We start from the raw sequence: 16,490 nt of genomic DNA, 5'->3' as shown, positions 1-16,490 counted from the left end.
TTTGAAGGATGAAGGCAAAGTGATTAACTAAATAAAAGGGAGAAAGAAAAACATTCCCTAATAACAATCCCACCAGAGCTCTCTCAATAATTTTTGTTTTGTTTTTTGAGGTTTTGGGAGTTTTAAAAGGTTTTCAAGTCCATGATTCTTGCTTAAGTTTTCTCATACATGTGATGTTATTTCTCTTTGTTATGTTAATGCAGTCAAAGTGTTACGTTACATCCCATAATTCATGTTCTTAAAGTCAAATGATGCAACTTCTTCATCACCGTTTTTCCACAACCTGAAATGGGTTTAAGTTGTTATAACTTAATTACTTGAAGAAAAGGTTGGCTCCTTAAAACTGATGAGGAACTTTTCCTCAAAACAAATGGGATTTTGATGCATGTCAATCTCATTTAACTTTTTCTTTTTCTGTCCTGAAAGGACAATGCTTGGCTCCTGATATATTAGGAGCTAGGGGTGGGCACGGTACGGTATGGTACGGTATTGAGCCCGTACCGCTACCGATACCGGAAATTTAAATCGGTATGGTACGGTATGGGATTATCGTTTGTCAAAATTGGTACCGTACCATACCATACCGTGTCGGTATCGGTACCATTTCGGTACAAAAATGACACAACTAAAAAATGAACCAATTCAATATTCAACATATTCATTTACCAAAATAAGTGATGCCTAAGTTACAAATTCAAAGATTCAACATATTCAATTATCAATATCCAAATCCTAATCAACATATTCAATGTTGATGCTCAATATCCAAATCAACCAAATCCTAATCAACATATGCAATATCCATCAACATATTCAATAGAAAATTATATATCTGAATAGTATTCGGTACGGTACGGTATTGATCGGTACCAAATACTTGATACCGCTACCATACCATACTCTATTGGTACGGTACGGTACGGTACCGAATATTGATCGGTACTGAATGAAACGGTATGAAATCGGTATGGTACGGTTCGGTTAGGGTACGGTTTCGGTATTTCGGTTTTAGATGCCCACCCCTATCAGGAGCCATTCCTCCTCCATACAAGATGTGGCCTTCTAAAAATATGACACCTGTCTTTTTTTTTATTATTATTTATTTTTATTTTTTTTAAAAGACTCTCTTTCTCTCTCTCCTCCCGTGTTCTCTCTTCTCTCTTCTCTCCATCTCTTTCTTCCACCATTCCCAAAATTTCCAAAACTCCCAAATAAATAACTCAATAAAATTAAAAAGGAGAGAAATCAATACATAGTGTTTGGGTGATGATGATGGAGGAGCAGCGATGGGAAGAGAAAGGGGCTGAAAATTTCTTCTAAAGAGTTGCAGGGGAAGAGACAGAGATGGGGAGAAGAGAGCAGAGAGAGCTGGGGGAGGAGAGGAGAGTGGGTGAGAAGAGAGAGAGGTAGAATCGGTGAAAAAAAAAAGAACAAAAAAGAAACATGGGAAGAGAATAGAGAGCTGGGGAGAGTGGGTGAGACAAAAAAAAAAGGAAAAAAAAAGAAACATGGGAAGAGACAGAGATGGGGAGATGAGAGAAGAAGAGAGAGCTTGGGGAGGAAAGGAGAGTGGGTGAGAAGAGAGAGGGAGGGTCAGTGAAAAAAAAAAGACAAAAACACAGGTGTCATTTTTTTAGAAGGCCACATCTTGTATCAGGAGCCAAGCATTGTCCTTTCTGAAATTCTTTTAATTTTAAAAATAATTGTGCCTCACACAATCCAACCTTTTCTTGAAGTAGTTGAAAATAAAAATAAAAATGAAAATGAAAATGAAAACGAAAATAAGAAATCATTAGGGAAAGTCAAAAGAATTACTTTGTACTTCACAAAAATCAAGAAGAGGTGGGACGAGATTAATTTGTCGCCACAAAATGAAACTATCCTCAAAGAAGAGGTGCATAAAAAATTCTAGTAAACGCTGGAGGGGCGATGACATAGTTTGTAAAATAATTGCTGTTGTAGAAGTCTTTGTAATTAGGCTAAAGTTTAGGTATACATGCATCTAATAGAAAGTTGGCCACTCCAATATTAAAAAAATAGAAGTTGAAAAAGATTAATAGATGAATAGATTATGTTGATCAAATTCAAATTTGTCTCCATTTTAATTAAAGGAAATCCCAGGTTCGACTCCATTTGTTTGGAGATGGTCTCCATGTGATGAATTCGATTTATACCTAGTTAATTGTGACGTAAGCTTGCTGTGAGCATATTCGTTGTATATTGACCCATTGTGAAAGTATCTTATAATTATCCTATCGTTTGTAAAAACCAAAAACAAAAACAAAAAAAATCAAATATGAATTTATAGTGAAAAACGATTTCTAAATTTTTTGCATATATTCGATCAGTAATTATGATCCAGTTTACAAGTTCCTAACACAAAAGCAATATCATTGATCTTTCGACATCCATTTAACAAGTGCTCTGCTTCAAGCCTTGACCTTATTGGAGGAGAGAACATATAATCTCCTCGTTTGAGGGGAAATTATAAACATGTGAAATACATAAATACAGGAATTTTAAAGTTTCTTTTCACTTTCTACAGCCACCCGCCTCCCCCCTTTTTTCCCCTCTTATATTTAGATTCTAACGAGATCTGCCAACTAGAAAACTAATATACAAAAGAAAAACTACGCACTATGTATCCCGAGGGCCATCGAAAGACTGAGTCTTTCGAAGATTCCAGTGGAGGCCGTCGTGAATGCTGTTCAGGAAGTCACTAGTAGAATCAACTTGACAGGCAGTTGGGACAGGCCAAGGTGCCATGCTGCACACAAGTGCATCACCAGCTGCCAACCGTTTCCTATCCTTGCCATCAAACGACGCCCATGCATGGCTCCTGCTATTGAAAGGTACTTGTACTCGCAGCGTCACATGCTCAGGCAATATCAGAGGCCGAAATGATAGGGAATGCGGACAAATAGGTGTAAACAGAATTCCAGGAACCTGAAATTATAAAGACCAAATCACAATAACAATTTTATAGTTGCAAAACATGAAACAGCTACAGGTAATAACAGTTTTAATAGATTTATTGCTTTCTCTTATTTAGGATAAGATCAACCAGAGTACCTCTTTGTGAGATTATTTTGAATATCCTAGGAACAAGATTGTCAGATTCATTGCAAGTTCCTCCTTCAAGATGTTAATTTTCTGATCTCTTTTAGCATAAGATTCTTCTCTTAAACATATTTTGATATTACCAGTACACCTAGTCATTTAGTCTAAGGTTTAGTAATTTTGAAATAATTAATTCATACAAAGAAATATATATATACAGAGAGCTTCCATTGAGGGATCCCTCAAATAAGAACACCTTGTAGGGCCCACTCCGCATTGTATTTCACTAATCCAAACCGTCTACGTTTTAGATAATCATTCAAAGATCATCTCTGTTTTTATACTAGTCATCTACTTTGTACTTCACATCTGTTTTGTGTTTGTTTCAGAGTAAAATTGAACGTATTAGCAAAAACACAAATATACTTTCCAAGACTCCACACAAACACGGGACAGTCCAAGTGTGAATAGAGCAAGTAAATTACATTACAAAGTTGGTAATGTCCGTAAGGATAAAAAAGAACAGTGGCAAATGGTTTTCAGAGGTGAACGTGGCCTTGATTGTATGAGATTCAAATTCACGATGTCCCTATATAAAAATGATTATTTTTCTATAAACTTAAGGTTTTTTATCACTGTTTTAATACACTTTCTTCTTCTTAGGCATAACATTAAAGCAGTAGTATAAAATTAAAACAAAATTTTGAAAAATAAAAAATAAAAAATTGCTCCAGGTAGCTCTGTATCAGAGTTGCCTAAGTGGGGTCTCCAGCACAGGCAATAATGTCAAGATTATTAGAACCAGATGTTAGTCAACTTATCTATCAATTCACCAAGCAAGAGGCACTATAGAGTACAGAAATACCATATAATATCTCATGTAGCTGTGAACAGGAGGCACTAATAGATTATAGTATAAAAACAAACCTGGGGATGAACCATTGATCCTCCAGCCGCTAATGAATAGGCAGTACTGCCAGATGTTGTTGATAATATTAGCCCATCTCCTTGGACACATGTGACAAAAGAATTGTCACAATAGCATTCCAAATTTGTAAGGTATGATGATATCCCACGGTCAATTGTAACCTCATTTAATACGAGTATCGGTCCTTCAGTTTCATACTCATTTTTGGCTGCTTCTCTAATAACATGGCACTGCAAGCGGTGTCGCAACGTGATACTAATGGGACCTTTTAAAATTGAATCAAGATATTCTCGGTAACGTTCACTGTCTGAAACATGTTAAAGATCACGTCTGAACGAGACACAGGAACAGTAACAAGTTAACAGTAAGATATCCAACATCTAGATTAAATATAGAACGTTTCTTGTGTTTTTATTTTTTTTTTAAAGGAACTCTTGTAAAATAAATGATAAGAGGATACGAAAAGGGGTCATAAATCCCAAAGACCCTAAAGAAAACGGCACAACAGGAGGAACTGGTCCTTTGAACATAGATGCTGCCTGCAAATTAAAAGTAAATCATAGAATCACTTCATATTCCCTCAACCCAAATACTTTAATGTACTAAAACAATCTGAAGTAATGCAAGTTAAAGCTTAAAAGTATATGCACATACCCAGAGGACAGTTCCATCACCACCAAGAGTTACCACAAGGTCAACTTTTGTGTGCAGGAGTATTATTTCGGTCTCTGTCAAGCCAAAAATGAAATGCTAAACACTAAATAGCAAAATCACGAGCATAATTATCAAGCAAGTAAATCATTATATGAATCATAGCTATTTATTAAATAACAAGTCACAACAACTTGAGATTATTGACTATGCAAACAATTTTACATGTAAGCCCATGGTCAGAAATTAAAGGGAAGAAAATATGCATGCATAAATCATTTCACTTGATTTGTGGCCGGATCTTGTACAAAATCAATAGTCGATCGCAAAACAGACATTGGTGCAGTTACAGATACATAACTCTGACCAACATGACAAAATCAATTAGAGACACAAAAATGAGTGGGATTCTTTAGAGTCCAATAGGATGACTTCCAAGCACCCTAGTTGGCTATTCTGTAAAACTTTAATGACTTTTTCTCCCACACCAGTTTCATTCTTGGTAATAGTGAAAGGACTAGACTTTGGGAAGAGGTGGTGGAGTAATGTTCCTTTCATGCTTTGCTTTCCTAGACTTTATTGTTTCCCTAATGCGAAGGTTCTTTCATCCACGATCTTGTAGTTTCTTCCTTGACATGCGTTGTATAGTTTTCTTTAGCATTGTTATGTTAGCTTAGGATAGACTACTGATATTTTCCATACTTTGTACTCTCTCTTTACTATTAATACAGCATTTGTTTCTTATTTAGCCGAAAAAAATAACAATGAAAAAAGTACATACATAAGAATCTGCACGTAGCAAAAAAAGTATGTCAAAGATTTTACAAGGATCTTTTGTAAAAAGCATCATGGAAAGCAAGTCTAGGAATTTGTTTCATGTATTCTAAAACAGAAGTCACTTCCAATAGATAATAGAAAAGAAGCAATCTTTTGTGGTTCTTACCATCTTTCCATGTATGGACGAAGTTGTAGTAAGATGACTCTGTTAGAAGTTCAGCTCTCACGCGCGGTTCCACATAAATATCTAACTTTTTCTGCTCTCTCAACCATCTGGAAATAGAAAATGAATACTAAGGAAAGGAATAACATTTGCGAACATCCACTATAAAGTTACAGAGGCATGCAAAAATGCAAAGGTTAGGCACCCTATAAGGTCCTTAACTGAATTTTGGCACAAGGGACTGAACAAGAATGACAGTCACTTTCAGAAAGTAGATACGTATTGTTGTGTCAAGCCCTTTCTTTCATGTGTGACAGGGATATTTTAAATAATTATATGAGAGACAATTGCAAATAAATTCATATTTGTATACTTTTCTTCAGTGGAAATCCTTCTCATACAAAATCTACTTTTACCCAGCCTACCTTAATGTCAGACATTACTGTTCCCCCACCCCCTTGCTCAGCAGCATCAGTTTTCCTTTTGATAAGAAAAAAGCTTGTAATGAAAGGAAAGATGAAGTACAAGGAAAAGCAACGCCTTTTTCTTTTTACTACAGAAAGCAAAATCATTTTGAAAGGCACGACCTAGCCATTAAAAAGCACAGAGCAACCAATTTTAGTAATTGCAATAATGAAACAATGTGGTACATAAGATATATCTATAAGGAATTTCTTGAAACATATGATGTCTTGAGGTACCAGAGCTTGATAGGAAAAGCAGCTCATGCAGAAACATAAAATCTGCTTTGAGAAGTGACAAACTAAGGATTTCTTAAAATCCATACCTGACCATCTCTGCACACAGAATTCGAACAGAAGTTGAATTTGGTTTGGTCAAAATAATCACAGTTTGTGGCTGAGATTCCCACTTCAAAGAAATCTGAAACAAAAATGAGTTTTTAAATAGACAAGATGGGACCCACCAGTAAACTGAACCCAACAGTTAGGCAAACAGAAATATGCAAACCTTTGTCAAAAACATGAATAATAGCATCTACCCCAATGATACAAAGTAGTGGGAAAACAAAAGTAACATGCATAGACAGGATAGGTATACTTGTTTACTGCTGCGCTCTGCAGTTGTAATGTTTCCTCTTTCAAAAGAGACAATGTCATGCTTGTGCTGGTCACTTTGGTCACCTTTGCAGCACCATGAAAGTTTAAATGACGCCTGTCTCAGGAAACATGGATGTCATGATATAATCTGGGAATTCATTGCACTAATAATGTTCCAACATGTTAACATGAACAATCCATTACGACAGATAAAGAGAATTGCATAAATGGTAATAGTAGTAGAAGTGTTGATATAGATATAAATATTTATCCAAAATTTTATGGTAACCAAGAATATCTTGCCAAGACAATCTTTTACATCAGGTTAAAAAACCCTGTGTAAGGCTTAAGTTTTGACCATACGCCAAAATTGTTATTTAGGCTAATAATCAAAGGCTAAATTCTGTTCATAACAAAATGGTAATAACAATAAACAATATATGAGAAGGTCATGGGGTCACTACATTGTGTTGATAACGAAATGGTAATAAACAATACAAGAAGTGATGGGTTACTATCTGTTGCACTGTATGGAGCTGTATAGTTGACTAATTAGTTTGGGAAAGCTTTTGTTTAGCTGTAATTTGCTATAACTACTAGGATTACTTTACTTTTCTTGCAAATTTCCTTTTATTGTGATTCTGTAGCTTAGATACGCCATGGGGAGAAGAATGATAATCAGAAAATTATTTTTTCCAACCTAGACTTTCTGCACTATCCATATGTGGTGACACTTTAAACTGAAATTAGTATATATACAATGAATCACAGTACACAGAACAAGCCAAAGATTAGCTGGACAGAAGGGGAAGGAGAAGAAAGGGGTACCTTTCTGGCAAATTTATTGGGGACCACCTTGGAAGCAGAATCACGGTCACCATCCCGAAGAACTTCATGGGAGCATATCCCATTACTCCCACAACAATGTTCAGATTGCTCATTTGATGGGCTGCCCAAGTTCTCTGTCCTCTCTTCATCGCCGTTATTCTCTCTATGTGATTGCTCTATAACATAAGCCAGAAAATCCTTCTATTAAGGTATGAATAAAATTATAAAAAGACAAAAAAACTGAGCGCGATGTCACTAAAGTGAAACAAAGCACACACTGCATTACGGGAATGACCACGCAACTCAAAGTATCAAGCACAAAAGGACAGAACTCAAGTTATAACTGTGATAGCTTTGCATTGAAAACCAAATGAGAGAGAGAGAGAGAGAGAGAGAGACAGGGGACAACTCATACAATAATCAGGGGAAACCTCCACATCAAGCACCACCTTGAACATCCAAACTTTAATCATGAAGGAGGAGAAAATACAATCAATTACCAATAACTAAATACTTTTTACCAAAAGAATGATGTTCCTTTCCTAAGCACGACGAAACTACAAATGCATTCCCAATATATAAGCCAAATCATTACGAACTCGACGCCCCTTCCCAAAACAATTTTGATTCATCCTATTATGGGCGCTGAGATTATTAAAAAGGGAAAACATCTGAAATGAGAAGGAATGTAGTACAGTTGAAGGCTGTCAAAAAAAATAATGTCTTATAGATTCAATCACATTATCTTGTAGTAAGGAAAAACTAATTGGCACGTCTATACCGTTGGAAAAGTTTACACTAATAAAGATTCATTATTTTTTTGGGAGTTTCACTAAAATACCCAAAATGGGGGCTGAAATTATAAAAATACCCAACACCCAAAACACTTTATAAACATACCCAAAACTCATCATTACACACACTCAAAACCCATTTATAAACATACCCAAAACCCATCATTACACACATACCCAAAACCCATTTTGGGTATGTTTCTATGTTTAAATAGTGCTTGGGTATTTTTATAAATACATGTCTAGGATTGGGTATTTTTATACATATCTATATTTTTTTTCCAACCCCTAATAGCTTGCGGAAATTACTCTGGGACAGTTATTATAAATTCCTTTGCTGCATAGCTGGCCTTCACCTGGTCATTGTAGCACCTTCAACTTAAATTCACAACTCCTTAGTTTGCAGTCGGTAATTTTCTTAAATAACCTTAAAACACATTCTCCTGTTTTGGCATTTTAAGGAAAGCCGTAATATTTTTCTTTTATATTTTGTATCCACCCCAAAAGGAGTATAACGGGGAATTTCTTCTGTCAAAAATGTGCAGATTTCTTTTGTGTTAGTATTGGAATGACTTTATTTTGTATAAGACAAAGCAAGTACCTTCAGAAATTTTCCTGTCCCGTTCCTTGCAATTTTCCAAGCAGAAAAGGCATGGAAGCATAAATCTTATCATTCCCATTGCATTACATAGAGAACTCTGAGTCCACCAACTTTCGAGCATTTCATAAAAGTTGTAGCCTGATAGTGGAATACCCACAATCTGATGATAATGAGTCCAAATTTGATTAGAAAGACGAGCAACACCAAGCAATTGATCTAAGTTTTCACCATATCCAGAGGTAACAACAAGTCAACTCAAAACTATGGCCAATAAAATCGTCAACAACAAGAAGCATCCCGACCTTCCCTTTTTCTTTTTATAAGACGAGTCTTTCTATAAAGATTAATAAATAGAAATGGAAAAACAAGAAATGGAGAACCCATCCAGAAGTTAAGAGAATATATATATATAGTTTTGTTAAAATTGCATAATGCAAGTGTATAATATAAAGGACCCCCTCTAAGACAAGATCTATTCTTAGACCTTACAAAAGCTTCCTATAGAACAAACATGGGAAAAGATGTTCAACAACGAAATGGATTAATATGACCCAATTGGACCAGGTGTATACAGTGGCAGACCCACCACCCCTGGCCAAAGTTGGCCTCTTACACGTTTGAAATACTTTATAAGCATATATATTTAAGATATTTTTCTGGTGAAACAAGAAAAGTTTTGATATTCTTAGTTTTTCTGTCTTATATTTGTTTATAGCATACATCTAATGTATTTCTAACCATTCCTTTCTAGTACAATTTTCTGGTCCATTAGTCATCCTCACATAGAACCGACCATTATTTCAACATTCCATTCACATAAATTGGGTTTAGAGAAAGTAATTAAATAGAATATATATATATATATATGAATTAAATAGAACTAAATTACAAATGAAATAAAAGTATTATTTTGTTCAAAACATAATGACATTTGTTGTGCATATGTGTAGTTTTGTTGGTATGAATGTATGTACACCTAAGGTGCCCCTAAAGCTTAAGGATTTGGTTTGCTTGATGGATGACAAGAAAAAACCAACACTGATGCTCGAAGAAAACCATATGAAGCACTCAACCCCATAGATACAACTTGGTTTAGGAAAAATGCGATCCATTAATCATCCAGTTATCTATAGCCCCGTCTCACTCTTCAAAATTGGCAACCACATCTCATTTGCATATTTTGAGAGCATAAGACCCCCTTTAACATTTAAAGATAAGTTCTTCCATGAGACCACAAGATGGGGATGGAAAAAGACAATTTAGTCTCGGAGAGTTTCTCCTTTTTTCTTTTGTTTCAACACTGACTTTAGTCTTGAACTTTCTAAAAAAAATCCAGGTCGATGGAAAAGAAGAAACGCAAGTCCACCTCTGGAATTTTTTCTCATTAAGGGGATCGTATTTCACTAAGAAATATTTCAGTTACCTTTTTCACTGAGGAGAGCCACTTCAATTTCTGGTACTTTTCTTGTTGTTACATTGGAAAGGATCGAGCCTTGACCTATCCTAACCCTAACCGCATTCTCCCTCCCTTCCCCACCACATGAACTAACCCCAAGGGATTAAAATACTAGCGTGGAATCTCTAGTCCTTTTCTTTGAAGTCTAATTTGAGTCCATGAAATTTGTTTAGAAACATGAAAAGGAGAACCAAAGAAAATTCCGATACCTTTTGGTCTGGACTTTCTAAAAGATATAAGAGTAAGGCCCTATTACATGTCAATTTAGGTCACTAGTTAACACCATATTATTAGACAATGACACAGGAACAAATTCATCACAATATGGTGTGGAATTTCTAAAAGATAGAGAGGTTATTACATAAAAAATTCATCATAATAACATGTTAGATTTCATTCAAGCAACATATAGGTTAGAGTGATAATGGAATAACTTAGGAACAAATGATTTCTAAAATGACTCCTTAACATAGGACAATGCAAGGTAAAATATAAATGGCAGCAATTTTCCCATATGAACTACTAGAGAAAAGAAGAAGAAGATTTAAGCCTGCTGTGATTCCAAAGTATATAGAAATGCAGGATGACATGAAGAAAGCAAACAAAGAGTTAATAGAGAGAGGATGCAAGGCTCCAAGCCTTCAATGTTCAACCATATTCTTCCATTCTAGTCTTGCAAGAGTGAGCCTCATTTGGAGGCTTTTGAAAGAACTCCAAAAAGACTTCTAATAACTCCACGAAAGATCAAAATACTCCAGAAAAACCTTTTGAAAAGAAAAGACCAAAAGAATCTTATAAAACGTAAACAAAATTGATTCAATCTAAGATTCAAACACATAAAATCTTCATCACTCTTTCCATTAACATATAGATTGATCTGATGACCTTTATTTTTGGTAAGTGAATAATATATAACCAAAACAGAGGCAAAAGCCTAATACAAACAACCACGAGGAGCCTCATGGGAACAAAGAAACAACCAACTGAGCAAAAAACTCAGAAAGGAAAGAAGAACAACCCAACCAAGGGGCAACACCTAACTATCACCAGTAAGAGGTATGTTCCAGTTGTGAGCAACTGTCAAGTTAGCTTGCACAGGTTTATAGGAGAGGGAACACAACTTGCACTGGATAGGCGAAATAATATTTTTGAGGACCATAAAAGGGGTAGATTGTGTATCCTTGAAAATCCTGTTATTACACTTCATCCATATACTATACACTGTGACTGCCAATGAGAACAGAAATTATAGGATATTTTCTATACAAAAGAAAAGGCATGCTTTTACACTGTTTCTTAAGTATATAGGATACCTACAAGACTAAACACAAGCGCACACATCTATCCTATTATTATAGAGAGACCACTTTGTCAACCACTTTTGCCAAAGTGCCACATTATAACCCTACTTACATTAGAAAAAAGAAAGAAAGGAAAAAAAAAACCTAATAAAATAAGGGTAAAACAGTAATTAGCAATCATTTTAAACAAAAAAGAACACAAATCTCTCCAGATTTTAAGAGGAAAAGAAAACTTCTCCCTCTACTCTCTCTCTCTCTCTCTTTAACTCCTCACACACACAGTGTGTGTGGCCCTTCTAGTATAAATTGAAGGAACAATGCCAAGGAAGCAATTCCAAATTTCACTAGATGGACTTCGGATTATGACCTTTTATACTAATGGTTATTAATTAAACAAAATCTACACCAGATGCAGACATTGATAAGAACATAGGATATAGCGAGCAATGGAAAAGCTAAAAGTGAAATTAAATGGTTGATTAAGTGACATACAATGAAGACCAACAACATAGTGCTAAGAAGGATTTCTTTTGCATAAATAAATTGGTTCAACATATGAAGAAAGGTCAAAAGGAAAAATGAAGCTGCAAAGGGAACAATGGAAGAAGTATACTGATAACATGGCTCGACACTTTTTTAGATGAATTCAAGTATTTGTTTAAGGCTTCTAATTGCCCTAGAAATAACATCAGAAAATATCTGAAAAACTGTGTTATACATCGCCAGAAATTACATTATCAAACACATAAAGAACAAATTGGAAAAAACAGAAGATATATATATAGATGAAAGAACAAACCCAGCATGTGACAATTAATGTATGTTGTTGAATCATTCAAAAAACCTTTATGTTCCAAATGGAGATTGCGGGCCCTCTCCAGTTCATATTTACGCTTCCATTCAGCTGCCTCAGCTTGCGCAGAAGCCTTTCCTTCAGCAGCCCGTCTCAGGGCCTTCGCAACAGCTAGAGAAAGTTAAATGTAATATAAGCAATGCATCTAATGATAAATAGTTTCACTGACTTTAGAAAGCAGTCGAGAATAGAACATGACCATACTTCTCATAGCGTCTGAGAACTCTATGAGGTGGTCATCTGTGCTTTGTAATGGAGATTGTTGCAGAAGTTCCTGCACTGCTTTCTCTGAACTTAAGAGAGAAAGTGAATTGAGAAAACCATTCTCTGGCTGTGAGCATGATACACTTGCATCACCCTGTCCACAGAAGCACATCAGATAACAAGCTCAGCTTGGTATAAGACGAGATATCTTGTCAACAATATATAGTTAGCATGGTTATTAGTTGCATGATGCAGAGGTAAGTAGAGTTCAATCAAAACATAGAAGAACAAACGCACATCAGTTGATAAATAGAAGAAAGCCAAAAAATTATTTCCGACAAATTGAGTTCAGTGGAAATACGTCCTATTTTCCAGGCCATGAAGAAATAACTAATACATCAGCATAAAGTCATGAAACAATGAAGAAGAATCATGTTACCACTACTTCAGAACAAGAAGCAGCTATGACTAAGTAATCCCATTTGGGAAAGGGTACAATTAAATTTTCATATCTATTTACATTATAATTTTTCAAGAGTTGCATAATTGGAAAACTAAATTATTAGGCTTTCTCATTCGCATGTATTATCTTTAAGTTGTGTCCTCATCAGCACATTGGTTACTTGATACACTCAAATCTAGTTTCATCAGATTTCAGTTTACCTATATAACCAACCCCTGGGCTTGGCACAGGTCTTGGCACAGGTACAATAGAGGTCCAGTGTGGTGGGATTGGGATAGGTTATTGATCCAAATCTTGCCAATTGAGAAAAATTAAGAAAAAGAAAACACTTATCAATCAGTTTACTTCAAAGACTGGATTGATCCAAAGTCCAGATAACAATGGCCAATATATTCAGTTAAAAAATGTCTTCATTTTAAGGGGGATCACCAATAATCAAGCAAAATTGGGCACAATAACAGATTATCCCACAAAATTCAGAATTACACATGAGCTTAAAATTTTCTTTCTTATCAAAAAGCCAAAGTTCTTCCACATTATTCCACCTAGAAATGCTACATGAACCCAAAATAGCACTACAATTCAAAGCTCAAAATTTCCACAACATTTCCCAGAGCTAATTACCAAAACAAAAGGGAAGAAGAAACATAATTGAAGTCCACAAAATTCAAGAAAAACCTTCCAAGTGAAAAATGATTAATTAGAGTGTAATTGAGAGAGAAAGAGCGAGGGAGAGCGGTGATTACAGCAGAATTGACCTTGCTGGGAGCCATAGCTGAGCTGAAAGATATAATTGAGTTGAGAAAAAGGAAGAGATCCCTCTTTTCTTCTTCTTCTTCTTCTCCTTCTACAAGACCCCAGAAGAGTTGGCGTGAGAGAATTCTATTCCATCTTTGGTTTTTCAACAGAGATTCCGAGGTTCCTTCCCTATTTGGTGAAAAAAACCAAAAACAAAAACCCACAAAGAAAAACAAAGAGAATCAGAGATTGACCACCTCTCTCCTCTTCTCTTCTCTCCTCTCCTCTCAGCCCCACAAGCACAACCCTCAACCCAGACAAAGAACCCACCTACTGTCTGTGGGATTCAGGCGTAGGCCCCACATACAACGCGTGGCGAGTCAAAGCTTGGTGTAGGAAGTAAAGTAATAAACTTTACATCTCCTTCCCTCCTTCCACAACACAAGGGGCCTTTACATAACCTGGTCAACCAATCACCCAGCAACCAGGACACATCACAGGTGTGGATGTGGTGGTAAGTAAGGACGGCCCGGATGGTCCAACTTATCGATTTGACGTAAGCAAAGGCGTGGCGAGGCGATTTATATTTTTCTTTATGGGGTGTGGTCTTCCATTCTGGGCCATTTTTTTATTTTTTATTTTTTTTTGGAAAGAACTGAGAACAACAATATTATACTGTTACAAAATTTCTTGATGCTTTGAATATGTTTTGAGTGAGGTTCATGCCAATTTCCTATCATTTGGTGATGTGTTACTTTGATTGTAATACAGCTGTCCTTTTTGCTTAGGTAACACAACTCTGTTGACTAATTCTTCACAAAAATCAAAGGGATGCATCATATTACTTTCTAATACTAAATATTATATCATACACATGTGACACATGAAGTATGATGGATGTTACTATGAATACATTGACCTGAATAATTTTCAGCCTTTATTAATAATAAAATAAAGAGTAAAAAACATTTATGGTTACTGGGATTAGCCTTAAAAACAGTTTTAGTCACTGCAATTCCAATTTTCTCAATTTCATCATCATAAATTTTCATATATATATATATATATATATAAGAAGCTCATCCAATGCGAGGCAATCATGACTCGCTACACGCAATTTTGCCCATACACGCACGCAACATGTGCACTTAAACTGGCGGAATTGAGGGATATGACTTAATTTATTGGAGATGACAAAATTGGGAAAGTCGAAATTGTAGTGACCAAAATTGTTTTTGAGGCTAACCCGAGTGACCAAAATAGTAAATTACAAGCCTAGGTCGAAAACTATAGCAACTAACGTCCTTCTAGGGTTAATGAATGAAGGATGTGCCAACACTGGGCCACAGTTGGGCGAACATGCAAGTTATGTTCGTGAGTGGGTAGAATCTAGTCTTCTTCAAATAATCATGGTTGAGGAAGGAACACCTCTCGACCTTGGGTTCTTTTACCTTGGACTATAAGGATTTGGCATTCTTAATCAACCAAAGTTGTCATGTTCAGTAACACTACATTGATGAGTGAACTCAAAAACTCGCTCGCAAGGACTTAGGTCAAGTGGGTCGTCGTGATACTACTTAATTCAAAATCATGAAAACGAAGTGAGTATAACCATCTCAAAAATAGCAATATCCTTGAAAGTGTCAGGTAAAATGTACTAAAATAAAAAGGGATTGTGCTCAAGATCTTTGCGAAGAACAAACAAAGAACTTGGTGATATAAGAGACGAATGTTACAAAAATCTCAGCAAAGTGCTTAATGTCTTGAATATGAGAGAATAACTCGGAAGAGTGTATTGGTGCTTTTTGCAGCAATTTGGCTTGTTTGATTGACTTTTCATGTATGGCCCATGCCATTGGCACCATTATTTACGAGTATACTTCCGACTCATGATAGGAAAGCCTAACTTCATTCCTAATTAAATTGAATCTCAGAAGCCTAATATGATTCATGTTTCCATATTTGCTCCGATCTTTCCTTACATTAACTTGTACTCCAAGTCTCCTTAATTACTCAGGAGTGAACCTTCTTTAAACTCCTTGATCAACTAGGAAACTCCTTAGCCTTAATTGGATATGGATCTTGGACAATTGGGGCGCTAACAACTTGATTAGAAGGGTTTTCGGCCAATTAGGCTGCTATTACTGTGAGACCCTAAGATTTTTAAGGTACTTAGAAGGCCTAACGCAATTGGCCTAAAAATAGGTTATGATTTTTTTATGGATTCTATTGAATTTTTGGGAGATAAGCTTAAGCTTGAATTTGAATATTGAAGCAGGCTTGAAATTAAATGAAAGAGAGGATGTGTAACTTTGTGGTAGGTTGAGAGGTCGGCTTTGTGTAGTCCCAACCAAGGTATGAATTGCATTACAAATGAGCTCCTTCATTTGCTAACGCATAATTTGCATTCTCTTTTCCATTTCCATTCAAGAGTTCTTATGTGTTTCCACGCCCCTTCGAGACCCCGAAAAATGGACAACTTCCTTTTCTTAGGAACACATACAAGATTCGTCACTACAAAAAGGATAATGGTAACCCCACCATTAACTACTTCATTTATGAATTTCATAGTAATAGAAATACATGTCCTACCTAGACAGAATTTGTAACTTGCT

The 16,490-nt window shown here is 35.7% G+C and overlaps 1 protein-coding gene across 7 annotated transcripts; it reads right to left on the bottom strand.

Moving 5' to 3' along the window:
• Window positions 1-2,301: 2,301 nt before the first annotated feature.
• NADK1 (NAD kinase 1) lies at window positions 2,302-14,374 on the bottom strand. 7 transcript variants are annotated; one of them, XM_088251734.1, is made up of 12 exons: window positions 13,884-14,374; window positions 12,675-12,828; window positions 12,417-12,581; window positions 8,861-8,998; window positions 7,466-7,641; window positions 6,639-6,752; window positions 6,367-6,461; window positions 5,583-5,689; window positions 4,643-4,716; window positions 4,449-4,527; window positions 3,988-4,295; window positions 2,302-2,946 (listed from the first exon to the last, which is right to left on the bottom strand). In XM_088251734.1, the coding sequence occupies exons 1-12, from the start codon at window positions 13,908-13,910 to the stop codon at window positions 2,638-2,640; spliced, it is 1,746 nt and encodes a 581-aa protein (XP_088107860.1). In that variant the 5' UTR covers window positions 13,911-14,374; the 3' UTR covers window positions 2,302-2,637. The 7 variants fall into 7 exon arrangements, with proteins under 7 accessions (XP_088107860.1, XP_088107861.1, XP_021810612.1 ...); XM_088251735.1 differs by having other exon boundaries at window positions 13,896-14,374; XM_021954920.2 differs by having other exon boundaries at window positions 12,462-12,581; window positions 13,884-14,372.
• Window positions 14,375-16,490: the final 2,116 nt, after the last annotated feature.

This window comes from Prunus avium, chromosome 4 (assembly GCF_965620075.1).
Source record: "Prunus avium chromosome 4, drPruAviu1.hap1.1, whole genome shotgun sequence".
Taxonomy (NCBI): domain Eukaryota; kingdom Viridiplantae; phylum Streptophyta; class Magnoliopsida; order Rosales; family Rosaceae; genus Prunus; species Prunus avium.
Note: the sequence above shows the minus strand (reverse complement) of the source record. Positions and strands in the feature narration are given on the sequence as shown.